Source organism: Odontesthes bonariensis, chromosome 22, assembly GCF_027942865.1.
Source record: "Odontesthes bonariensis isolate fOdoBon6 chromosome 22, fOdoBon6.hap1, whole genome shotgun sequence".
Classification (NCBI taxonomy): domain Eukaryota; kingdom Metazoa; phylum Chordata; class Actinopteri; order Atheriniformes; family Atherinopsidae; genus Odontesthes; species Odontesthes bonariensis.
The window spans coordinates 23,617,223-23,644,685 of NC_134527.1; the positions used below are offsets into that span (position 1 = coordinate 23,617,223).

Here is a 27,463-nt window from a genome sequence, read left to right on the forward strand (position 1 = left end):
ACAAGATTACCTTATCAAAAAGAGTGCCTTTTATCTTTCTTTATTGCACGTCTACAATAAGTGCCTTTTGTTAACTACACTCTTGTCGGCAAGGTTGCAAGAAAGCCAACTCTCTTTTGATGTGTTGAACATTTATTAAGCCTTCATATTGTTTCAGAGATCATTTACACTTCATCTGAACTTAAAATATGATCAGAAGTACCAGTTTACTGTGATCCCAGCCGCTTCAGGTATGTCATCAATTTTTTTCACATTTCCCAATGATGTTGAAGGCAAATCCCTTGCCTTTGCTCCTGCTCATCTCCAGCTTGTTTTCATACCTCAACGATTACCCCCACCAGTGCTAACACCCTTCCATTATGCTAGTTTTTTGTCTGAGCCATTTGAAAAGGTAAATTCCAGGACTGTAAACGATAATTGTATGTCTTGCAGTTGTAAAGCAAGACACACACCACCCACGAGGCCTGAAACAACAGTGCAACATTGAACTCTGCATACAATTGCAGCATATTCCCCATTTAGTGTACACTGTTGCTAAATTATAATGTTGCCTCTAAAGCTGCTGGTTCTTTCCCACCTCGATGCCACATCAAACTGACTTTCACATCAAACATGGATGTGAGAAAATATCTCTATCTTAAGAGCCTCTTGTAGAAGACAGTTTAGGAATGTTTGGTGCCACTTTGCTATGCATCTATAAAGTTTACAACTTGATGTGGTTTACCAGCAAAACAGAGTACTTCATGAACTGACATTTATTTACAGTGACAAAAAACTACTACCCAAAGGAGAAATTTGTGTAATTTATCTTTACTTATCCATTATCATGACCTCATTGTAGTTTGTACTCATCCATCTTGTGTAACAGCTATATTTTGCTCTTTTGAGTAACTCTTTTCTCCCCATCTACCTAGTTGTTGGCTTCTGAAAATCCCTCCTCCAAATCCGAAAGAGCACAGTGTTGATCACCAAGGGGACAGATAATACCCCCCTTTGTGTTAACGTTATACACTTTAAGCCAATCCGGTGTCATTTTGAGATTAGTTTGTAGTGCCTTCCAGTTCCCATTCCCATGCTCCATTACTTGTGTTGAGTGAAGATTTCGGCTTCAAGATTTTTTTTCTCTCTGCTTTGCTGGCTGCTATTCCACCCAGCTCTCTCAGTTCCACCTCTTTCACTGCAGAAGCACTGATATCTCAAAGGCAGTGATTTGCAGAGTGCTTCTGGAAGTCACCCAAATGACCTATCCAATGTAAAATATCACCAGCCCATAAATCATATTCTCCACACGGCCTGTTTTTTTTCAGTAAATTTCAAAATAGAGCAGTACTCACTGAGAGGTTTGAGGGCGTTTGCACCGAAATCATCTGCAATCTCCCAATCGGATTTGTATCCCTCCGCACCCTGCTCGACCCGTTCGCGCTTCTCTTTGTGGCTAGACTTGCGTCTGTGGCGTCTCCTTCGGTGGAAGCTCTTAGGAACATTCACACCAATGTACACAGTGTGGTGACCTGTGACAGCACAACACCAGGAATGAAGATCAGATTACACTCACAGTTAAAAAGCAAATTACATTTATGTTGAATAGGAGTAATCCATGTCATCGAATGGCAGAGCAAAAACAATCGAGACCATGTGATCTGGTGTGTAATGAAATGTTTGCTTAACTAGTTCAACCCCCCTTAGGGGGACAGGATATGATGGTTTATTGTCTCCAGGAAGTAATCAGAGAGAAGAAGGTAAGAGACAACTTTGACAAATATTGAGATAAACTGACCAAATCATTGCTAAAGCAACCACCTATCTTTCATAATTCAATAGCCTCATGGGTTTAAATGATATCTTTCACACTTCATGGTGATCTGCCTTGCTTTCTTATGGAAACCAAAATTCACCTGAAAAAAAAACACACAAAAACAAAACAACGCAAACCAACACCAAACTGCCATGCAGGGAAACAAAGAGTCTGCAGCACACAAAGACCTTCAGACAACGCCAAGAATACGGCCCTGGTTCTCTTAGTGTGAAGCCTTGAGTGGTGGTTTGTGAAATATGTGAAATTCATGCAGGTATCTCTGGCTAAAGTCTTTTGTGGTTTTAGCCGACTGCCAGCCCGGGACAGGATCAGAGGGAACTTCTCGTGCAGAGACATTAGCTAAAGTAGATATCATCTTTTTTTATTGAAGGATATTGCATACAGTATGTTTGGACAAAAAAGGGACATACCCAAACTTAAAATATGCACCAGTAAGTAAGTCATGAATCAGATTTGAATCAATGATTTTACCTTCGACTTCCTCCTCATCACACACATGCTTGACAAAAGATGCTCCTCTGTCCAAAACAGCTTCATCCTCCACTCTACAAGGCAAGAAGAAGGAAAGACACAAATAAATAAACATCAGTTAGCATTAATTATACTTGCAACAATGTGGATCTAACTTAGTTTAAAAGGTGTAATCTAACTCAGTCTCCACCATAAATCCAAAACCAACAGTTTGTAAATCATATGAATGATAACTAAATCTTCAGATTAATTCAAAATTCAAAACCGTCAGGCTACTAACTGATGCTTGTGGTAAGAAATTTCTTATTGAGCTCTTTACAGTTTCCCGTTAGAATGCGCCCCCTGCCCCCATCCCTCAAGTGGATCTGTCATTACAGGATCTCCGTGGATCCTTAAAAAGTATTAAATAAAAAAATATGTTTTTTAAGGTCTTAAAATGTCTTAAATTTCGCAGATTTTCGAAGATTGGCATTAAATTTCATCTGGGCGGAATGAAAGAAAGATATGTCTGGAGAGAGCTTTTGTGTGTGCACCAGTACTTCCGGTGAAAACTTCAGACATCCCAAGTTCCAAAAACTCATTTCAGGGAGAGTCTCCTGCATCTTGAGTGAAGGCTGAGTTATACTTCTTTTAACTGTCCTTGCGCTTGCGTCTTGCGCGTATGTTAATGGCTCGAGACGTTTATACTTCATTTTGCTTTGTCGGCGGTTGCGTGTGCTGCGTGGCGATTCACCGCCAGGACAGTAGGTGGAGTAGCGGATTTTTTCAATGACAAGCCTACTACGATGAAAGGAAATTCACCGCCAGGAGCTCTTTGGCAAGTCTCTCTTCCATAGATTCATGCTTCTTCTTCTTGTAAATAGCCGGTATTTTGTCAGATTTTCAACACCTTAGGGGTCTAAACGACTACTTTCTCGCCTGAAAATGTTTCAAATGTTGCTAAAGTTATATATTTACAGAGTTTATAGCTTAAGGGAAATCAGCTTTTCAGGCTGGCTGATTTGGGCTCGGACAGGAGTGAAGTGCACTGTGTGTAAACGCTCTGCATACTGTGAGATCGATGAGTATGCCGTTTTCAAGAAGTAGGCGGTTTCGACCACAGCCAGTGGCTTGCGCCTTGCGTAAAGTTTAGAAAATTGAGGTGACACGCAAGCACGCAAGGGGGGGCTTGCAACCGCGCAAGGGCTTGGTTTGCGTCTTGCGTTGCGTCTTGCGTTACCGACTATAAACCAGGCTTTAGAAATACCACATTTTCTGGGGGAGTACCCCCCCCCCAGCCGGGTCTGACTACCGCTAATATATTTGGCTGGAAATGGCAAGCTAAATAGAAGCAAATTGATCCATAATACTTTACCTGCTTTCACAACACAGAACACAGCAGCTCGGATTACAACACACACAAAGGCTTGTGCTCCATGATAATTATCACTCTGCTATATCTTGAAACTTTTAGAAGACTGATAAAAAAAGTACATCATATTACTGAACATGACCAAAATTGCACAGTCTCGTCCACGAGTGTGTGACAGTTGTATGCTTTAATGAAAATGTAAAAACATATTCTGAAATCCACATTTTGTACATTTACTTATGGAGCACATCCATAATTTGCCCATTATACATGCACATCTAGTGCAAACAGACTATGTCAAAAGTCTCAGTGAGATCAGAGACTTTTTCCACACTTGAGGCATCATGACCTACGTCTCTTTGTTCATGCAACCTCAAGGTTTGCTTTAAAGTTGGAAGAAATTAGGCTCCCCGAGTCCAGTAATCAAAACTGCAGATTATGTTGCAAAGCAGGTTAAGGACTCAATTTTCCATTTATATAGCTTAGAAGTTCTAGTCTATCAGAATAGCTCTGTTGCTCAACAAAAAATATATATATTTGATCTGGGAAACATATCAAGAATGTCAATAAACATATGAAGAATTTGCCACTGAGTACTACTTAACTGTGGGCAACACAGCACATAAAATAAGGGGGGTGGGTCAGTGCACAAAACTGCTCAATAAACAAAGTCAGGAAGGATACAACTTGTTCCTCCAACTGCTCCACAAGCTCATCTGAATCTCCCCTGTGGATATGATATCTGGCCTCGAGAACGATAAAGGTACAAGATTGATAGCAGACTGATTGCTGCTCCAAGATCAAACAAAACGAAGAGTAGAGGCCAAGTTTGGTGCCAAATGTGCATGGAATAGTAATGCAGTTATCAGCATGTACACCCTTCTTTTGTTGCCCATTGTTACTTAAAAAAAGAAAATGGCTAAGTTCCCACACCGCGTTGCATGGAGAGAGTCAGTGCTACAATTTAGTTATGTTCTGTTTGTTCTAAATCTTCTTCCCCTCTAGGACACACTGTTCTGAAAATATCGCAGTTTCAAGGAGCTGCTTTTGTCACACTGTTTTCTTTTGTGAAGGCTTTGCACGTGAGAAGTGACACATTTCAAATGCCAGAGACCCACTGAAACCTTTGAAAACAAATGGGTGGGGCCATTTTAATTCATTCTTGCACAATCATTGCACACATATGGGAACTTCAGGATCTTTCAGGAAACACAGCTCAGTTTTGCCGCGTTTACCTCTGCAACAGGTAGCCAAGTGTTAGTGAAGCAGTGTTCATGAGCGTGCAGGGAGGCAGGTCATGTAGCACAGCTAGGGGGGCTTCAGAAAGCCATTCACCACACAGGAGACCAAAGTAAGCTCATGTTTCAGGTTTACTGCTGCCAATGGAGCCATGTTAATCACTCCACACTATGGCCTCAGACAGGGAGATCCTAATGATGAGAAACATCCCCAAGATGCAGCAGAAGACTTCAGCATTTCTCATTGAATGTGTGCTACAAGACAGTATTTCACCTGTATAGATAGTGGGGTGTTGGAATGAATAGAAAAAGCATGTATAGTCAAATCAAGTCAAGTCAAATGTATTTGTATAGCACATTTCTTGTACAAAACAATTCAAAGTGTTTTACATAAAATAAAAGCATTAAGAAGAAGAAACATTAAAAATACATAAAAGGGTGAAATAGGTGAAATGGGGATAAACAACTTTAAATCTGCTCTTCAGTGCTATTCAACAAAGTCAAAATGACTTCATGGAGTTAAACTTAGTCAGCAAAATGCAAAACAATAACAAAATGTAGTGTCTCATGCACGGTAGAGAAGACTGTTCCTGTAAAGGCAGGAAATCTTGATCTTGTCATTCATTTCCTGTTTTGACTACTTGTGTCCGATTATAAGAAGAAAATGGCTTGTAGAAGGACAGAGCAATCCTTCTGCATCACTATCACAATGAAGAACTTCTCTCTTTGCCTCAGTTCTTGGTAACCTCATGAGGCTGGATAAACCTGTCAGTACATGAGGAGCTAGGATCAGCTGCTCAGGATCAGGGATCATCCCCATCTCTTTACAGAGTGACGCACCCAATCCGAGCAGCCAGCCAGGTTTACCATGGGCAACAAGTGTGACAAGCAGAACAGTGACAATTTATTAGCCTTAAAGGGTCCAAATTTATCTTGTGGGTATCAAATGAACTGAACCCTTACAAAAAGGTAGATTTTTTATTTTTTTGTTATCTTTGTAAACGGATGAGTTTGAATTCAGCGATTTGGAATGGATTTTTGATCTTAAAAATGTGAGTTTTAACTTCTTTGCATTCTTAATGTGCAAGGAACTTTTGGTGAAAGGACACAACTGTTTGTTCCATTTACAATGACTAAAATTTAAATATGAAAATAATAACAATAATTATTCTCAAATAAATACACTCGTTAAGAAGGTAAAGTATTTGTGTGGAGTTTTGTACGGACAAAGACTTGTATTTAGGGACTTTTATGCAGTATGTGACTGTCTTTCAAGTTTGCTTTGACTTTTGAATTCCCTCTAAGATGACCTGAATGAACTCGGAAATGGATAGATGGGCAATTGTGCATAACTCAGCTTAGAAGAACTTATTATGTTCCAGGTCGCACCCAAAGAAGAGTCATGCAAGGAAATGAATGGCATAAAAACACAAATAGTTTCCTTCCCGAAAACCAGATGTCACAATCTCCATAAAAGACAAAGAACGAGGAATTAAGACTTTATTTTTCATAGTTTCTGCAAGAAGGGCAGGGCAAGATACCGATAAAGGTAAAGTCACTACAAGTAACACTCTTTTTCAAGGGGTGACACTATGGGCCTTTCAGCGGAACTCTGATGGAACTGCGCCCCCAATTCTCAATGTAAGCCTTAATTCGTATGCCCACAACTAGACGATGAGAAGGAACTTATTAAGTCCAGGTTCTTCAGAGGAAAGTGCATGCAACTTTGTGAATTTCCGCGTTTGATAGTAACCATGCCGTCTGATTTGCTACGGTTCTGGTATCCATTGCGCAAGACAGACGCACACGCTGGCCCGCGCTGAATATGGATTTAAAGAATTTCAGCTCCTAGAGCACATGGTCTGTGAGGAATACACACACGTGAATTCATAAGGATGCACCGCAGAGGATATGTCCACCACTGGGCCTGCGCTCTCTTTCTCTCCCTAATTGACAGTGACAGGTTCTTGGAAAATAGATTAACGTCCTTTCATAGCCACAGCGTTGAGGCAGCAATGGCTTATGGTGCCAAAGGTATAACTCGAATGGCTGAACACGTTCCTGTACGCGATCACTGCTTTAATTTATTACACTACTGGTGTTTTTCTCTGAAGTGACACATGGCCCAGTAAACCAAGCGACTGAAAGACAATTTACGCACAGAAATCTCCGCTACTAGGCTACTAGTTAACAACATGAACTATACCCTAATTTACATCTTTACACCTGGTCTGGAAACGCTCTACACCTCCTGATTGCAAGCGTCCGACATAACCAGTTTGTAGTGTCATGAATAATGATGAGAGGTCATAAACTTACTTGCTCTTGTCGGAACTCATGGTGACAAATTCCTTCTTTGAATGCGATCAGTCTGGGTGTCCAGCAGCTGCCCTCGTCTGCTCCAGTTGCGTTGCCAGCAGACTGTTTCCAAATCTTCACCACCTCTTGCTGTCGCGCTTTTAAAGCGTCTTAAAGTAACAAAAGAGGCCGATGTGTTGTGGCTATCTCGCGGGGACGATCTCTTCGACAATACAAATTCAACTCAACATATGAATCAAACTCTTCATATCTAGCTGGACTTCTTCGGCTCGTACAGCGGTAACATCTTGAAGAAAGTTACCAGTTGGAAGCGCGTGGAGTCTCCGTGTGCTGCGTGTCTTTTTCCATATTTTAAGTATCATCCCTCCTCCTGCGTGACGCCACCAGGGGGGGGGGGGGGCGGAGGTCAGAAAGTTACTTCTGGGTGGCGCACTAAAGGTTTCAACTTGACTAATAAATCCTCTGTTCTCTAAGAGATTTCTCCAGATCCATAAAGAAAAAACAACACCACTATCTTTAAATATGCTAGGACCATTAAAATAAGTTCAATACTTGGATCCGTTTACATGATCACAATAACCCAATCAATTTGACGATATACTCAGTTCATGGACATTTATGTGGGATTTTTGTTACGTTCCACTGAATATAAAATATACACAAAGTATTTCAATGAAAGAAATTAAGATATAAATGTTATACCTTCATATACACATCAATCTAAAAGTCTAGAAGTTTCCCCTTGGATCTCTAAATATGCAAAAAATCAAAGCAGCTATTTCAGGTGTTTTTTTCTTAAATCCTATTGGCACTACCAAGTAGAGGCAAGCTGAGAAGTCAAAAATAGCTGACTGGCTGTAATAGGAACTGGCAACATCTTCTGGAAGAGCTGTACAGAGTAAGAAAGGTTGAAAGCGAGGCCAAGAATGTCACACTCAATCATTTAGAGTATTTCAAGTTTATTGTCTTTAATACAAAACAGACAATTAATACATTCTCATGTGCACTCATGTGCAATGTGAGCATTGATAAATATACAACACAGATTAGAAAAATAGCAATATGTATTTAAAACTATCCAGAAGAAGAGCAATCATTGTTGAGGCATTTCATCATTTCAAAATATCCCATGAAATTTCTTTCGGATTCGGCACCATCACCTGGTTAAGTTTACAGCGTGCTCAAGAACTCCTTCACCTGAAAATTAACCACAACGGATAACCTGTTAGCTTTACCAGCGAGTACAAGCACAGCAACTTTCAACATTTTATTTCACTGTCACAACATAAAATTTCACATAGTTTCTTTTGTCTAAAGCATTGTGTGTGCAGTTCCTCTTGGTTATGAACTAAGAGGAAGTACAAACTCATGTGCCCATGTTTACCATTAACATGGAAAGCACTGAGTAAGCATCCATCTAGACCTTACTTTGCATATGTGAAACAACAGCAAGGGCGTAATTTTGGGTAGGGACGCTAGGGTCACGTCCCTACCAATATTCAGCCCCCTACTGTGTAATCACAACCAATACAACCGCTGTCCTCCATTATTATGGCACATAAAGGGTTAAATGTATGTGACAGCTCGAAACCCCCCCTCTTTCACGTAGATATCCTTGTCTGATTAGCTACCCGTTTCTCTCTACACTTGGTTGGCTATCCCAGTTGTCACTCCAACTAAGCACCACAGTTCCCATAGTGGCCGCGACCGCCCATCGACCCCCGTCCCCCCCGTCCTCTCTCTCTTTTGAACTTGACATTGGTAATGGATGACGGACCCCCTCCCAAGAAACGAGACATTCGTTCATTCTTCACAGTCAGGAATGTAAGTGCAGGGTCTCTGTCAAGTTTTAACTAAGGAAAATCCCTTTCATGAATGAAAACCCTTCGTAAAAGCATTTAGGCTTCTTCTGCTCTTTAGGCACTAGGCAGGTTTTAGCAGCGTGACAGGGCGCATCGTTAGAGCTAGGCTACTGCACAGTTGCAGGGACTTTTAGGACTGAGCGGGCGGACACAACAGACAGACAAATGGGAATCGATTCAATCACGAACGTCATCACAACATTAGCAGATACGGTCATTGCAATAGCCTAAATATCCATCCTCGATTAATTCAATTAAATGGAGTAGACAAATCATGAAAATTACAGAATGTACTGTATTATGCACTGTTTCACCACTACAGCCCCAAACATCCTTTATAATAGAATAAAGTTGAGAACTCTCTGAAGACTTTCATTATATGAGTTACATTACATAACACTTAGCTGACTTTTTTTATCCAAAGCGACTTATAAGAACACATTATTGGTTAGTCTCTGAAGCAATGTTGGGTTAGTTGTTTTGCTCAAGGTCACTCCAGTCAAGGATGGGGGTGTAAACAGAGGTAGCCTAATCGTGGGATTTGAGCCTGCAACCCTGTGATTTAAAGACCAACTCCCTAAACATTAGGATGGCTCGTTAACATATAGCGTCTGCAGATTGACGGACCTCTTTTAACGCATGGTTTCCATATCGACAGCAGCAGCAAAATCCAACAAAAATCACCCTCAGTGCTCGATTACATCTCATATTGTAAATATCAGTAATGGTCAGATTGCTAAAATACACTAAAAGATACAACTTAGAGGGCTCAATAATTAACATAAATACTTAATTGGGGTTAGTAAGAAACAAAACCCAAATCTAGAAAAGCAGTTTAAACCGTTATAATTTGTAGATGCTCGAGGAAAGTACAGAGGAGGATAAACTGGAGTGTACAGTCACTCACCTTCTCAACCATATCAGCACTCTTTAAATCATTTTCTTTAAAACTCTCATTTACATCTATTGTCAGAACTGGAACATCACTGAGATACTCAAACTCCATGCTGTGGGCAGAGATAAGATAGTTTGTGCAGTTAGTGATGTGTAACAATTTATATCCATTTACTTCTGAAGATGAAGGCATTCGATTTTGCAAGGAAACGCTGTGAACCAAAAAGGGCCAAAGACGGGAGACCGTGTCTGGCCTGATCTCACAAAGTGTGACGGATCAGATCTCAAGTCAAACTGTAAAGTCACAATCCCCCCCCCCCCCGGTTATTGCATTAACAGTTCAATAACTAACATGATGTGATGAAAAAACATCCTGGTTCTTTTCCATAATGTAATTGCCTAGTCTCCCATTATGCAAACATGTCATAGAAGCATGTGCGTTGACTCACGTCATGGTCCTGTGATGCAGCCAGCTCTCATGTTTAAAGTGGAGCTTCTCGAGATACTCCAGAGGGATGTCTTGCTCTTCCTGTCTGCCTCTCAGGTGTAATCTCTCCAAACATTTCTACACACGCACAATAAAAAAGGAGGAAGCTCTTAACTTTTTTTGTATAGCAGTTGATATTTCTATTGATTAAAAACAACGTCTCCATTTCAAGCACAAGATTTTTTTTTTTTTTTTAATTTAGACAACACTGAATAGCCGCTTTCGGACTGTAGGAACCTTTGGCAGTTCTAATAACCTTTTAATCCGCGGGGCCGTTTTCTCCCGTGTTCGGACATACAGGAACTCGGGGCTTTCTCCCTTAGTTCCTATAACTATTTAGCTCCTTCTCCGAGGTCGGGTCTTTTCATAGTTCTTATAGAACGAATCTAACGGAGGTGTGTGGTGGTCGGTAGCTACGCCCCATGTCATGCTATCACGGCTGAAATGTTTCCTCATATGACACAGACACAACCGGCGGGTGTTTAATAAGTTAAACTTACACTGGTCTCATTTGTCTGCAGCGCTCTGCTCTCCTTTCTTCCTTCATGAAATAAAAAAGTATCGTCTCCTGACTCTCTCTGTGAGCTTTTCCAGCCTCGATATTAGACGCCTGATGTGATTGTCCATGATTAATATCACCATCATGCAGATCATAAACACAGTGGCCCCTCCATATTAGCTTCTTGGTGGTGTTTTTTCTACTCTCCTTACTTTTACCGTTTTGTTTTGTGTTTGAATGTAGCGCTAAACGGCTAACACGTCACTGAAGCAGACGGCTGCGAGCGGCGCATCAGTCCCTATCAGGTCCCGACTCATGTGCGAATGCAGACTGAAACAGTTCCGCTGGGGAAGGATAGTTATCAGAACGAAATTCGAGGAGGGTAGTTCTGATAACTACTTTCTTAGAACGGTCTGTCCGAAAGCGGCCAATGAGAAGGCAGCTAAAGAAACCGGGTAAACGAGGGTAGGGTACCTCTGGTGAAGCTCTGAGGTAGACTATACCGTCCAGCTCGATGTGCTTGCCAAACTGGTTGTGCAGCCAGCCATGCCAGTCCTGGTAGACAGACCATTCAGTCTCGTTCAGGCATTCACTCTCGTACAGGTTGGCTGCAAAGATGTACCTGCGGCATTATGAACACATGAGATTTCATCTTGAAACTCATTCTATTTTTACATCTGTAGACCGTGCCATGTATTATTATTGCTCGACCCATGGACTTCATGGTCTGAAATGACACATTGTTGAAATGATGAAGAAATGAGTAAATTCTTGCATGAAGCGGTTGAACTGCAGTTCAGCCACCTACTTTCAACTCTTGGAAACTGGAGCAGAGATAACGTCAGAGCTCCAGCAACAAATTCACCAAATAACTTAAGAGAATGTTCGTCTGACTATGATGAAACTATCATTTCATGTAGAAAATACAAGGAAAAGCCAACTCTAAGTTGGCTTATAATAAAATCTAAAAAGAACATTTCAGTCTTCACTGAAATATGACTTTGCTCACTGGATAACTCCTGTCGAGATGAAAGCAATTTTCATTCCTTTATGTCAGTTCTAGTCGAGGTTAATAAGCATGAGACCAACACCAGTGCCCTTTGGGTAATAATATTCATACTTTTCATTAGATTTAGATCATGTCCAGGTTTCTTGTAGATACCTGTCACTGTAGATGGATCGCTCGAAGAACTGCACGGGGTTTTCAGCCTCTTTGAGCTTGCCATTGGCTGATCGGATCTGGGCCCGCACTCGGCTCATGCAGGCGTAGCTCTGGAAGGTGTAGGCCCACCTCTCTGGCTTCTCATACATCATCTGCAACACGTTCCCCCCGCTCCTCTGGGATGTGGTCAGCTCCTAGAGCACAAGATTCAGGGTGTGTGAGAAACATCTATCCTCAACATTGAGGGTAAACCCATTTTAGTATTTTTTTCTAAAGAATTCTAGAGCTTATTTTCAACTCGGGCCGTCACAATCATGTAATCTGAGCGGAATAATTCCAGTTAACTATTACTCTTTCCTGCTAATTTCATGCCACTTTTATGGCAGGGGTACCTAATTGCCACCACGCTTTGGCTGTAAATCTGACAAACCACCACCAAGTTCTCCTTTTTTCTTCACCAAGGTTAATTATTTCAGACCCTTTAAAAATATCAAATTATTACCCATCAACTGGGTGAATTTATTCTAACATTTTTGTCAGCACCTTTGTCCTCCACAAGTACCAGCAATGAAATGATTAATGGAATCTGGGCCCCAACTAAGAATAGAAACATTTAAAACACTTTTAAACAAACCACTGGCTCGCTGGTCTCACTTGTTTATAGCTGTATAATAGACGGAGCTAATGTTACGGTCTACAACAGGAGAGAGAAAAAAAGAAAAAGAAAAAGAAGATGGCTCGTAATGAAATTCAAGACAATAAATACTTTTTAAAGTTTGTTTTTAGAAGAAACTGAACTCAGTATTTATTTAATAAACCCCATGGTTCTTTAGGAATATCTACTTACTTAACTTGAACTTCAATATTTTGGTCTACTAGCTCCAAAAATAAAATGTGGGTTTGGTTCCAACCAACAGAGGACAGACTCAAGGCAATTGTTCAATTAGTTTTATGTGTTGTGTGGAAGAGGCTCACTTTAGATGTTTAAGCAACATTAGGTGTTGTTACCCAACAAAGCAGAAGCGAGGAATACAAGCTATCCATATCATTTTACATCAGTAACTTGATTTCCATCTACTGAACATCGTTTAAGTTTGGTCTTTCAGCATTTAAAGCAAGTCAGCCCAAATCTCCTCAATCCCCATTTAAACACTTTAGATGATGCACAAACACGTTATTATTTCCCATTTTCTTTATTCTAACGTGTGCTTGTAACAAGCCGAGTCATTAAAAACAAAACTAAACAGATACTTTGTCCAAAGACCAGCAGAGGGCGTGAGTGTAGCCGTATGGGTCAGAGAAGCCTTGTTAGGAGACTCCTGAAGCAGGGCGTTCTTCTGATGCCTCAGCGTTATCCAATTACGCTGCACCAGCACCACTGTGCACAAGTTACAGTTTTACCATAAAATTAAAGAAAGTTGCTGTTGTGTGATGCTGTCCAACTGGGTCATTATTGGAACGAGTGTGAAAATACAACTTTTTCAAGCAAGAGCAGCTGAATGGACTCAAGACAAAATCCTCTCTGTAACAAAGAGCCTGTGCACCACACTGCATGTCCACAACACAACAACCACATACATGGACGGACCACTCACTGGCAGACCTACACGTGAACGGGCTGGCCTTACTGAGGCGACAGGCATGCAGCTGTGTGGGAGGTTAAAGATGTTTGCCTCTACATGGCATGTGCATCTCTCCAGAGGGGGACCATCTGTCTCCCTGGGTGTGTGGTGGTGGGTTTACAGCAACCAGTGCAGATATTTAGACAGATAGCAGCTGCACTCTAAATACAGATGAAGATTTCCGGAGTTGTCTTGACATGTTCAATTGGTTGTATGCATGCATGCTCAGCCGGTTTCCACCAGTGTCCGTGAGGGGAGATTCATCTCCGACATAAAGTGGTATCGTCTCTTGAAACTTGCCATTATGCTTAAACTGTCAAGAAACCCACTTTTATAGTACCTTGTGTGAGGTAAAAGCACATAATGCTGCAAGTTCATACCTCAAAATCGCTTCCTGTTGTTTGGACATTGCACCACCTGGCGATTGGCTCTGGTACCACCTCCCACTCCGCGCTCTCCTGCTCCAAAAGGCGCACAAAGGTGGATTTGCCCGCCGCTGAACGCAAAGGATGCAGAAATTCAGTTCAGCCACACAATGCAGGACAACAAGCTGCCGGTGTGCAAAGTGGGAATATTCTCATCCGCAAAAATAGTGTAAAGGACAATTATAGACTTGTTGAAATTGGTGGCAAAGCTCGATCGATTAGATGTAAATTATCACTCGAGGCCACCAGTATTGGACATAAATGCCCGTTAGAGCAGCAGTCACTTCTTTTAACAGTGTACATTTCTAAGCTTGCTTTGTTTGATTAAATTTCTCCTCAATAAACTGCACTCACCGATGTTCCCCTCGATTGAAATGCGCTTCATTCTCCTCTCCAGGGAATCGTTCATGGGTTCGGGGCAGGGTCTCTTTGGATTAGAAGGCATCCTCAGAAGCTTGATATTTCTTCTTAACTAATTAATTAGAGCCGGACTGCAGCTGAGAGCGGATACGGCTCCTTGTTGTTTAAAGTTTGGCGGTTGTAACGTCAGGAAGCAGCTGTCTTTACCCGGGAAGTAGCAGCTGTCACGTGACTGACGTCCGATGTGACGTAAAACGTGAAGTATCAGAGAAGTTGAATCCACTTGTTTTATTTTTTGTCTTTTGTATACTTCCCACCTTTCTTTTTAATTCCATTGCCATTTTACTTGCCTTTATGAAAAGTCTTTTTTCGACATTTTACTCACATCTTCCTAGTTTTTGCGTTTCTTGTTAAGCACTTTGGGTTACATTTGTGTTTCAAAGGTGCTTTAAAAAAGGAAGATAAACACGTACAATGTTGGTTAAGGTGGAGTTATTAAGCTGTAAAAACGAGGACTACTTCAAATATAAAGATGGCATCTATTGCCAAAACCACGCCGTAAAACCTTCATTTGAAGTCTAGTAGTGTGATAAATACTGAATGATCTCTGAAGTTGTTTTAAAGATGCATAAAAAGATCAAGTTCTTGAATGTCAACTTCCAAAAATAGCAACAAAAATACGTAGTTATTTGTAGGTAATTATTACGTTGTGAAATTGCTTGATGTGGATCCAATTGTAACCGTTTTATACGAGTTAATCCACTAATAGCATGTTGCATGCAAATGCAACAATAGCTGCAAAGTAAATGTACAAGAGTGTAAAAAGCACATCTCACTACAGTATATATGGAGCTGTCATGTAATAAGTTCCCCAGAATAATGGGGTACACCCAAATCACTCCGATACAGCGCTGAAGCAAATGTACTTGATTGGACCTCATGATACAAAATGAACTTGGAATTTTATTCAAAGAGTCAAGACCACCTTTATTAGCCTTTACAGCATAAATCAATTCAGTAGCATTGAAAATCCCTACCAAGCCATTATTTACAAACATTTCATCAATCATTACAGTAACAGAGGAAAAACCGTAGGCGAGAGGCTTCGTTACGGGCATTTCATGAGGATGAGATGCTTTCAGGATGAGCGATTCTTCTGTTAGATTTTCAGCAACATTCTTAACAGTTAGCTAAGGGAGTGGAGGAGAAAAAAAGAAAAAGGAAAAAAGATGCCAAACCAGTAAAAGAGATAAAAGTTCGATCATCCAAACAAAGGAGAAGAAGCAGCCTCTAAAAAGACCCGATGCGTTCATTTCACCAAAAGTTAACGCTCCATGCTTGCTGAAAATCCTTTTCGAGACGAGTCCAATCCTCGGTATTTACAAGTGTGCACCAAAGCATTATATCTCTGACAAATTTCAGGTATAAAACGTTCATGTCACCACTTTTACACTACACCCAAAAGAGAAGCATTTATAGGTTTGTCACACACCCGAATTCAAGCATTATAAAGAAAGGTAAATATTGGATATAGAGTTTTAACGAGTCAACTGGTAAGCCTTTTAGTGTTGTGTCAATTATTGCATAGTAGACTACACTTCGACATCGGGGAAGGGGTGCATGCGTCTGCTGTTTGAAGCACAACTCAAACCACGTAAAAGCATAAGGGAACCTCACTTGTGCCCAATAGCTGATTTCAGGAGAAGTTAAGCCATTTAACATTCATTTGAAGAAAGATGAGGGCAAGAAAAATCATCAGTCACATGATATAGCTTTTCACAAAGCACGGCCTATGCAGAAGAAACATTCAGGCAAGAGAGGTCAGGAAAACAGTTCAAAGTGCTTAATGGCTATCGAGATAACAAGGGACGCAGCATTATTCAATTCAAAATGGAGGTTAAACATCTAAACGTCTATCTGCGGATATGTATATACAATTTACGGTTTTAGATCCCTTGCAGACTTTTCCTAAAATTTGTTTCTACTTAAAAGATTGAGGGGGAAAACTAACACCCAGGAACATGTCACTAGACGATGCTAAAAGTTTATTAGTCCCTGCTACAACATGACAAGATTCTAACCTCACTTCTATGGCCTCCAACACATTCGTTTATCATGACCTGCACAGAACACTCAGCAAAGAGACTTGCTCACTAAATGAAGTTTGGGATTTTACAGAGCGAGAGACAGAGAGTCGTTCTCACCGAATCCCAGGAGTATTTAAAAAGGGGGAAATTTAGAACCAGACAAACTTAAAAGGAGGTTGAAAGCTTTATGTTGTGTCAATCAATTCAGTAAGACTACGGCCTTCGTCTTCTGACAACTCTCACTGTGGATATAGGGCAATTATGAGCCATGCTAGGCACTTAGGGTCATTTTGTATTGACATATCAGCAATTGCGGAAGCGAACCAAAACTCTGATCTTTCGGCGTCGAATAAAATAACTAGAAACTACTGTTGCAATAAAATCTGGCTTAAATTCTTGCCACAACACCAACAAAGTCGTTTTATACAGCACACAGCTCTGTGCTGCTGTAAATCCAAGTGGGAGAAAAAAAAAAAAAAAAAAAAAAAAAAAAAAAAAAAAAAAAAAAATCAGACAGTGCAGTCTAATAGAAAACTAATGAACAGAAGTTTATTATCTATATGTAACCCATGTTTGATTATCAAGGGATTTTTTTTCCCCCATACAGCTAAATGCTTTTTTGCTAGTGTTAATTAATAGTTTGTCAATCAAGTGTGTAATCCCTGATAAAAATTAGTTCTGGTGCCTTAAACCTATCAAAACCCTTCCTTCTTCCTGGCATTATTAAAAACATTTCCCCAAATGGAAATATAGTATATACTGCATACATACAGCCAGGGTGGGGTGGGCATCTGTGCAAAAAACTAGAAGAACAATAAAATTAGGGTTGCATTGCTGTTTATCTATCCTTGGTAGTCAGTTTCTCAATCAGCTCCTGTAGTGGGACCAGCTCTTTTCTGTCAATGAGGTTGAACTCCTGAAAGACAAAAAAAAGGATGTCTTTAACTCAGATGGAAAAAGAGGCAGTAAGTTAGCACTCGTACGTCGTAGGTTTCCTTACCTGCACAAAAAAGATGAAGTGTTTGAACGAGGTGTTGAGGTGGGCCTCCTCCTGCAGCTGCATGACGGAGTCAAAGTGCTGGTGATAGATGTGGGCATAGACCCTGAACAGGCGCTTCAGGATGGTCTTCGCCACCGACATAAAGTTGCGCTTGAAGGGGACACCTTGGGAACAAGAAAGGCAAGATAGAAGAGCCTATTAGAAAATTCAGAGGACTTAACAGAAGCAATTATATACATCAGTGACATGCACAGTTGAGTTGAGCTACAGTTATTAGCTTGACGTGGCAATTTCTTTGGGCCACAGTCTTTAAGTATGAATGTCATGAAAGAGTAAATGTTCATGACATTCTAAGCTTCCAACTTCTCTGTGGGAGATCAGCCTACAAGTAAGAAAAGCTTACAGAAAATATATTTTTTTTAAGCTGATTGCATTGTGACTTTGTTTTTATAAATCAGAGCTGCAGCCTTTAAATGCTTGACTGCAAGTTGACATGTAGGATACACGAGGCAACACAGACGACGTTCGGTTGAGAAAACAGTGTCAGAGTTAAAAGTCTGATGCAACAGTCAGTGGTGTTACATGGCACTGAAAAGGATCGGATAATTGCCTAAATTACAATAAGAATGAGTTATAAAGTTCATGTAGACACCTTAAAGCTGCCGTCGGCAACTTTTTTTTTAGTCATATTAGCTTGAACTGTCATGGGATTCTGGAAGTAGAATATTAAATAGGCTGTTTAGGAAAAATCCCGAATTCTGTAGCTCCCTCTAAAGCCTGTAATCGTGCTTGCAAAAATCGAGTGCTCCCGGCTGTTTTTAACCTATCACGTTAGGTTTATTATTTATCTATTATCTGAGCAGAACAGTCACCAACCATGCTGAGCGTGAGTCTGCCCCCAGCTTGTGTGCGCGCACACTGGTGTGAACTCACGTGCACAACCTCGTCCACAGAGGGGGAGGGGTTTGGAGCTTGGTAGAGGTTGGGGGAGGGACCTGAAAGTTGTGTCAGTTCGAATTTTCCGACTTTAGACACGGAATTTTGAAAACCTGCCGACGGCAGCTTTAATTGGACAAGAAATTGGATCGGATTACTCGTGATCGGATTAAGACCCTGAGATAACTCGGTTGAAAATCTAATTAAACGTGTTTGTAGATCTACACCGTCAACGGGTGAACACGTGGTGATATTACTATTATTACTATTATCATATTACTGTTGTCACCGCCGTCGGAAAGAAACAAACAACGCGATGGAGAATGCGCCATTGTGCATCGCGTTTGTGCAATAAGCAGCTCATCACAAACGAAATGTAGAGGGACGTAGCTTTATCTTGCTCTTCGTTCGCCATTTTCTTGAATACCGGAGTTGATGTTGGTGGTGGTGGTGAAGCGGTCAACCGGAAGTGGCTCTATTAGCAATAGTTGAAATGGGTACAGCGCCACCAATCGTATTGGAGTATGACACGCTTTGTGCCTATGATTCGATTCATTCACCGCCATATATCCAAAGATAATTACCCTTGCTCAAATAAGGAGCAACTCAGTCTTATTGTAATTTAGCCAATAATCTGATCATTTCAGTGCCATGTAACCCCACTGACTGACATCTACAACATGGCATTCACTGAATTTCTATGAGGCTTCAGTTGTTTTAGATTGGCTCCTCTACTGTCCCCACCGTTAGCTTGGCTGTGACCATGAACCTACTGTTGGTAAGGTAGCAACTACTCACAAGTACGTCACACAACCATTCTTTAAAAAAGTGGTCATTTAGCCCTCCAACAGGGGGGTCTTGGGGGCCATCTGGATGGCTAGACGACCACTACACCTTCATCCCTACTAAGGGCACCTAATATTGTCAAAATGGAGAGGAAGGCCAAAGTGATAAGGTGGAGGGAAGGAATTGGTAGTGAGCCTAAATATCGACATACTGCGCTGTATTAAACAATGCTCAACTTCTCTGGCGATGACCAAAATACAAACTGTATATAGTACTGTGCGTTTTCTTTTCCCTTTGCCACAGAGTAGTGCTGGGCGGTATACCGGTTCACACCGAATACCGGTTTATAATTTCATTATGATATGAATTTTTAATATACCGCCATACTGGTGTATTTGATTACACAACGGGGGGAACGCTGCATCGCGCGACATTTTTTTGAGACGGGACCCTTTTCAGTGTTGCGCTTCTAAACACGCATGTTTACTGTCTATTTTTAACGCTATTTAAAAAATACTCGTATTCGTTAAGCTGCATTTCCTTTCCCTGCTCTCCCTCCGTCTCTGTCAGTCATGCGTCTCTCTCACATAGCCTACTCACACACACACACAGCCCCTCCCCTCCGTGCACACCGCGTGTGTCTCCATCAGTGATATCATCCCTGGAAGCTTGCTAGCTTCAGCGTCGCGTTAGATTAGCTCTATAGCTCTGGCTCAACCGAAAGAAGACGGCTGGCGAAATTCACAAAAGGTTGGTATCACGTGCAACTTTATAAAAAAAAAAAAAAAAATCACACATTAAAAAGTCCTATAAAAATATTTTATATTTTTAATACAATGTTGTCCCGTCCCGACCCATAGCAAACAAGCGATTACGCCTTCTTTATAAAGTTAACTAGTCGCAAGTTTGACGTAAAAAAAAAATGTAGTTGGGTTGTCTTACACTGAATGTTTGCTGCTTCAATCCAGATGAGTATTGAAAAATATTTTCCGCAATTGAAAAAGAGACGTGTTGAGGATGAGGACCAGCCTGAACCGGAGGTATCAGTCTGAAACAGAGCTGAACAGTCCGACCAGTGTAATTAGCTATGTTATTAATTTGTTTACAATGAAGATGTGAATATTAATACAATAAAGTTCTGTGTGACCAATTATTAACGAAGGAATTATTTTGAAGAATTTTTATTTAAATTTTTAATTCTGTTCTCAATCTGTAGAAAATGCTGTGAACACCTAATCATGCATGAAAAAAAAATACCGTGATATACCGTGAAACCGTGATACTGTGAAAAAATACCGTGATATGTATTTTTGGTCATACCGCCCAGCACTACCACAGAGCAGCTGAAAAGCAGGATGCAGCTAGACTACAGAGTGTTCTCCTGGACTGGAAACACATCCACAGACAGGCCACAGCACGATTCGAGGGCAGTGCAAACAACAGTAACTGGGAAATAGAACCACCTCGCAGCAGCAACGTGTTAAGTATTCATCTGTTAGGCTCTTATTCAAACAGCCAAGCTCTCTTCTATTGAAGTGTGAAAGTACAGAAGCCTGATGGATGACTCTCCCATAAGCATACAGTTGTGCAAAAAGGAGAAATAGTTCTAACACCCCAATTGTTGGACCCCAACTTGCCTATTAAAAAAAATATTAACAACTTAAGAGCTCTTGGGAGGGAAAAATGTTTTTAACATGTGTGACAAGCACCTGTGCATATTCAATCACAACACAGGGGGACGTGTTTGTTGCATGTTGCTTTGCTCACAGGATGCTCCAACATACCACATGCAGGAAGCTTTGAGGTACTTCTGGCACGGGGAATAACAGATCTAAAGATTAGGGACAATGAATCAAATTCTATTGCTTCAGGGGAGGCACTTTTAGTCCTTCTACTGAGATGTGCTTAGTCCATCTGACATTTATTTATGCTGGCTGTCATCCAGCAAAAACAAAGCTCCACCGGGGACAGCACAAGCCTTAGCTAGTTGAGTGAACTGTGCAAGTAAGTATGCAAAAAAATTAGGGCTGGGACTTTAGCGCGTTAATTTAGATTAATTAACTACACACATATTAGCGCGTTAAAAAAAATAACACATTTTAATCGCAGACTATAATTTTTTTTTTTTTTTTTTTAATACAGACGGATGGACGCAAGTCAAGCAAGACTGATCGCACCCACTCAAAAATTTACTGATGATGAGGGCTGACGAGGGGCTCGTTGTGTAGCCAATATTTCATGCGGCATTAAATTTCATCTGGGCGGAATGAAAGAAAGATATGTCTGGAGAGAGCTTTTGTGTGTGCGCGAGTACTTCCGGTGAAAACTTCCGGTGATTTGACAGCTAGGGCGCCAGGTTAGGGCCAGTGGCCGTAAACAAAGGTTATAGCCGAGAAGAAAGATGATAATATAATGTAGCTAAAAAGACTAGCTTTCTTCAGTAGCCTAATGCTTACCGATTTAGCAAGCCTAGCAGCCTCGTTGCTAATGCTAGCCGCCATAAAGTTACCAACCATACCCGACGTCAAGGAGTTGGCTGAGCAGGTTATGGAGGTGCTGGCAGAGTTAACTTCATAATGGGTGAGTGCAGGTTTCATTCACTTGTTTTCATTCTTTCACAGGATTGATTCACTTCATTGGTTTATCCGATTGCTGGCCGCCGAGCCATTATGTGTCTCGGAACATGTAGCAGCTAGCGTGGAAGCTAACGGGGGCCCAACGCACCTTAACATCCAAGATTCTATATACTGTGTTTTCATGCATGCTACATTCAGATTTCAAATAGGGATATGTTCTGTGTTTCTTGAAATATTGTTGAAAATGTTAATTTTCTAAAGGATAAAGTATATGCGATTAAAATGCGATTAATTTCGATTAATTAATTTCAAAGCCTGTAGTTAACGCGATTAAAAATTTTAATCGAGTCACAGCCCTAAAAAAAATATCAACGAGGTCTTAGATGTAATGTTACAGAAAAGCAGCTCACACTGAACTGGATATTCAGAAACTGCATGAAACTTTCTTCATTTTCAGAGCTGCGCAGAAACCAGATACTAAATCCTACCGATCTTCGAAGGGAAAAGCGTCTCGTCATCGAGCTGGTCTTGCACCCAGGTCATGAGGTAATCGATGTACTTCGGGGCAGAGCATTTTATGGGCTTCTTGATGTTGGTTCCATCAGCCCAGTGGTACTCGTATCTACAGAAAAAAAAACAAAAAAAAAAACTTTCATGTGGACTCTTTAGATTTCGATTACATCACTGCCAAAAGGCTGACGCAAGTGGCTGAACGTCATTTTTCGCTGGTTTATAAACCTCACTAAAGTGAATCTATCATTTTGATGAGCATGTAAAACATCAAGTTAACATTGATTGAGCATGACAGCTGGAGTCCAGACAGTGAAATACATTTCAGAACACCATTTTCAGAATGTTTTAAGATGATGCTGATAGCAAGAGTGTTTCATTTTGCACACCCAACTCCAAGACTAAAATCAAGGCGCAACTAGGGGATGGTTTTAATCAGACTGGGAGTTTTGGAGCCCTGAAAAGCTGCACTTACTTTGGACCAGCGGACATGACAGGACAGCTTTCCTCTGTGCAAAAGTCTGTGATGGTGCCGTACAGCATGTTGATCTGGTTGAAGAAATCCACAGCTGGGGGAAAAAAAGTAAAAAGAATATATTTGATTGATTAGACAGTGTGCTAGCAGAAGCAGTTGGGATCAGGTGTCCCCGCTGTCCACTCCACTTCACTGCCCCATCCAAACTGATGACCAGGACACACTCAGTGCTATCTGTGTTACCACTTATTCCCCGAGGCACACAGCCAACTTTGGCTTCCATCAGTTGGAGTGATCTATTTAGGCGCTGGCAACGTTCGAGCTCCATTTGCTAATCTCAACAGAAAAAAGAAACATTGTGAAACAGCTGATGTGGCATATGTGTGTGTGTGTTCTTTTCTATTTACAGAGAAGCCAGATCCATTGGACACCATTTGGAAATATTTGTGACTTCTTAAATACATAAAACAGTGTGTTTTTGTAGCCTTCATGTGATGCCAACGAAGCCCAAACTGATGTTCATGTCACCAAAGATGGCGAAGATATGATGCTAGCTCAAGTCCACGCAGAAAACACTGAATTAAATGTGCTGAAAATTTTGAATTGAGGCTCTCTTATTTAATGTTTCCACTTGCCTACCTAATCATTTAGTAAACATTAATGACTCAATCACTTGCTGAAAGAATGTTGAAAAGACAGTCAATAAACAAGGTGTCTCATTTCTGCCATAACTCAACAGATCAACAAATGAAGGCTACCATTACAAGTGTCAGCTTCTGACACTGTGAGGCATCTTGCTAGATAGTAGACTGTCCAAGAGTTGTATGCAAATAAACCTGTACCATTTCAAAAACTGTACCGTGTGCACATTGGAAAAAATAACCAGAGCCAGGACATGTTTACAGGACGTTGAGTATAGCGATAAGACTTCCTTCCTTTCTGTAAGGATGACTGTGTTCGGATTGACAGAAATGCTAAGTATAATTGGATGTATCTGCAATTTGATCAAATGAGTGGAAAACAACATACAGGCCAGCGGGAAGCAGTAAGAAGCAGCAGTTACGAGCTCCCACACACTCTGCCATTTTCCTGAGTTATTACTTAAGACCTGGCAGGTTAAAATCCACAAGAAGCCTACAGTTAATGTTGCAGACATTTGTGTTCACAAGTGCAGCCTCCCTGGAACATTTTTGGAAGATCACAGGGCTGCAGTGCATGCGTGAAAACAATATTAACACTGAACAGCCTAACAGTGTAATAAAGATGCATACCAAATAACTTCCCCCAGTTTAATTTGGGCTTGGACACCTTTGTTGCATGCCCTTTCTGTCACTATCCATTTAAAGCTGCTTCTCGTGGGCAGAGAACTTGTGAAAAGTTATTTAAATTTAGTGGTGAGAGAAATCCCTGCTCACAGCACTTTTAATCCTCACTTCCCTTTACTGGGAAATTCTGGTTTCCTTGTGCAACCCTGACCAAAATCCATTCAGTCCTATGAAGAGCTGTATATCTTACAAATATAATTATAAGTGGTATATAATAAGTGGTACAGCAAAAAAACCCAAAAAAACAGAAGAGACAGAAACTTTCTGTGAGATGTGCGTGGAATAGTGGATAAAGGACTATTTGTCAACATGCTGGGCTGTTGAACATTTTAAACCCTTCAGGCAAGGCTATGCAAGGGGAATTCAAGATTCCCTAAACTGAGTCATTTGTCACAATTTAAACGAAAGTAAACAAGGCTCTCACTGTGCAGACAATAATATCTATTTAACATTCACAGCAGTTTGTCCAGCATGAATGCACACGGTCATTAGAAGGACTGCCAAGATCCTACACCCTGATAGTTCACCATCAGCTGATCCATGATGTGGACTAATTGACATATCAGCAACAAGCCTAACAAGAAGTACGCAAATGTGAAAAAGCAGGAAGTCACAGGTATAACAACTAAAAACTTCCTTAAAAAACTTATTCATCCAGGAATTGTAATCAAATGCGTATTAGGGAGAGGTTAAAAGGTAAATAGCAACGCTTACTGTTGACAGCGACCCACTCATTTAGGTCCTCGCCCTCAGGCAGCATGACAGCCATGCGCAGGTTTCCACTTCCCAGCGTAGCCTCTGCATGTTTCAACAGCTCGTACTGATGAGAGCCCTCCGGGATATTCTTCTTGGGCTTGAATGTTTTGGATGAACGGTTTCCACTGTGAGTCACATTTCAAAGAAATGTCACAAATGGTGTGATAAATGAGGCAACAGGCATGATTAAAAATCATGAGTTCATATGGTAAGGGAGTTTTTTTTAACAAAGAGTCAAGATGTTTTTAAAAAGCTGGCAGCATACTTGTAGTTGGTTTGGGGTTAGCAGAATAAGAGCAGGGGACCAGAACAGTAAGTCTCTGTGTATAATGAGGCCATTTCAAGAGGTACTGTATTCAGTCCCTCCTGCTGCCCCATTAAACAAGAATTTTTGAGTCATCAAAGCATAATGGGTTGGACTCAAAAACAATTTGTAACTGTAAATAGTGCATTCGAGGACACAAAACTATAGCAGCATGTAAATATCTTATCAATATCATTTGGATCCCATTATATCAGGACAAAAGGTCCAAATGGAAGAGTTGAATCCAATCCCTTAAATGTACCAATGCAGCACTTTAAATATGATATGTTACAGGTAAGAGTTATATCATCATCCTGGTAATTCTACTTAGCTGACGACAACCAATGTGTATCTAACCTTAAGGACTGGAGCAACATTTATATAACCTTTCAAACCTGGTGTGAAGCTCACGTCATTCTTTTATCAAAATCACCAATGTAAAAGCTGAAGTTTTAACCTCTCAGATGGTTGTCATGGGTTAAGTAAATGTACATTTAAATTAGCAGCACAGGAATACTTCAGTCTAAAAGTTCAAATGTGGGGCATCTGACCAATATATCAAGATGATACAAGACCAGTACTAAAACTGTTGGAGTTGGACAAATTTTTAACTTCTTTACAAACAAATATCTTTATATTTACACTAGATTAATTAACTGAGGGGTTGTCTAATGATAAATGGATGAAAAAAAATACGAAAAATTAAAGATCAAATAGACAATTCTGGGACTCCCCTTCTAGTTGTTGATTTTTTTGAGAGATAATGGTTCATTTGAATGTTGGATACTTAATAACTGAGTATGCTTTAAAGGTTACATGAAGAACACGAACATGGTCATTTCTACCAGAGTCATGTTGTCAAGTTCCTCTTCTTCAGGGGAACTGTGTTTCTGGCTGTTTTAGCATTAAGCAACTAGAAACCAGCTGTAGATCAAATACTTCTGAACGCATCTGGTTGGAAGTGTTGTCAAACAAGAACAGTGTGCTATAACTGTAGGAGTAATCAGATGTCAGACATTAAAAACACATGGATAAATCAGAGTTATCGACCAGTTAAGGTTTAGAAATATATACACATATATGAGGGATTGTGTCGAAGATTGTCTGGTGAATAACTCGGCTCATCTTCCTCCGTTTACAAACAAAAGCTGACATCTTCACCTGGGGAAATTCAATGTTTCTTATCCAACCTCTGAATTTATTCTGATACATCATTTTTGAATGACAAACTAAATATCAACGGCACACAGTCGCGTTATCTCAATAAAACACAAGATCCGAAACTGATTTGCACGTTTGGTCCCTGTGGGGCGAAATTAGCTCTTGTTAAACAGTGTTGATACCAGCAAATATCCAGACCAGACGGTGTAGTCTCTCTGTCAAGTGGCCCGATGTTTGACACTATTTGATAAATAAGCATTTTTATACGGGACACAATACTTCACACTCTGGTGTTATCGTCAATAGTCTCACAGAGCTGCTATGAGTTTTAAGTAAGAAAGATAACGAACTAATGCAAATCCCATTTCGGAGTCTTAGGCGAGTCCAGGAAGTAGTCTAAGCCCATAATATGCTATCGCTAACTAGCTATAGCTGTGTAGCACCGATGACATTAGCCAAATTTAAAGCCAAATTTTCAAAGCACAAATATACGCTATCAACACACAGTTAAAACTCACAAAAGAAAGCTCATGTTTCCTCGGAGCGCAGAAAATGTCCCTCTTGGTCAATTTTGATCAAGCAAAGAGGAGGCACACCAAAGGGACTGTGTGACAAAACTCTGAAGTCTCACGCGTCCTCCTTTCTTGTCGGGCTTTATCGGGCGGTCGTGGTGAAAAAAAATCCCGAAAAAATATCACTATAACAGAAGTACCGCTGGTAAAGAAAGAGGACGGGTTTACTTTACAGCCACTGATGTAAAACTGCTGCTCCGTACGCTGAGAGGCAGCAGCGTACTGAATGTTTCTGACTTCTTCATCAGATTTTCAAAGCAGAACAGAGGCATTTATGTCCTGTGCTGCCACCTAGCGGATTTAAATGCTCAGCACCGCTTATTTCAATTCAATGCAACGTTGCCCGTGTGTGTAACAACAGGGCGTTTCTTTCTGTTTAACTTGAATTCTCAGAGTTAAGATAGAAAAAAAAATCTCTTGATCAACTTTTTTCTCCATTTTTCCACATACAATCTGAATAGAGGCAGCA

General features: G+C 40.7%; 3 protein-coding genes across 5 annotated transcripts in view; all 3 read right to left on the bottom strand.

The window, feature by feature from the left end:
* The window catches only part of LOC142373076 (electrogenic sodium bicarbonate cotransporter 1-like), a 34,994-nt gene extending 27,445 nt beyond the window's left edge, over positions 1-7,549 (bottom strand). For all 3 annotated transcript variants that reach the window (XM_075456143.1, XM_075456142.1, XM_075456144.1), the window contains exons 1-3: positions 7,196-7,549; positions 2,288-2,361; positions 1,335-1,511 (exon numbers count right to left, since the gene is read on the bottom strand). In XM_075456143.1, coding sequence (XP_075312258.1) covers positions 1,335-1,511; positions 2,288-2,361; positions 7,196-7,215 — 271 coding nt within the window. In that variant the 5' untranslated portion in view covers positions 7,216-7,549. The remainder of the gene's footprint in view (positions 1-1,334; positions 1,512-2,287; positions 2,362-7,195) is intronic.
* A 636-nt stretch (positions 7,550-8,185) lies between these two features.
* dck (deoxycytidine kinase) lies at positions 8,186-14,709 on the bottom strand. The gene is made up of 7 exons (XM_075455404.1): positions 14,501-14,709; positions 14,102-14,217; positions 12,100-12,293; positions 11,412-11,559; positions 10,401-10,516; positions 9,965-10,064; positions 8,186-8,392 (listed from the first exon to the last, which is right to left on the bottom strand). Exons 1-7 carry the CDS (start codon positions 14,589-14,591, stop codon positions 8,366-8,368), a joined length of 792 nt encoding a protein of 263 aa, XP_075311519.1. The 5' UTR covers positions 14,592-14,709; the 3' UTR covers positions 8,186-8,365.
* Positions 14,710-15,467: 758 nt separating this feature from the next.
* On the bottom strand, positions 15,468-27,237 carry LOC142372347 (MOB kinase activator 1B). Its single transcript, XM_075455214.1, has 6 exons — positions 26,941-27,237; positions 24,916-25,082; positions 22,877-22,970; positions 22,380-22,513; positions 17,594-17,757; positions 15,468-17,509 (listed from the first exon to the last, which is right to left on the bottom strand). Exons 1-6 carry the CDS (start codon positions 26,952-26,954, stop codon positions 17,432-17,434), a joined length of 651 nt encoding a protein of 216 aa, XP_075311329.1. The 5' UTR covers positions 26,955-27,237; the 3' UTR covers positions 15,468-17,431.
* Between the last annotated feature and the right edge of the window lie 226 nt (positions 27,238-27,463).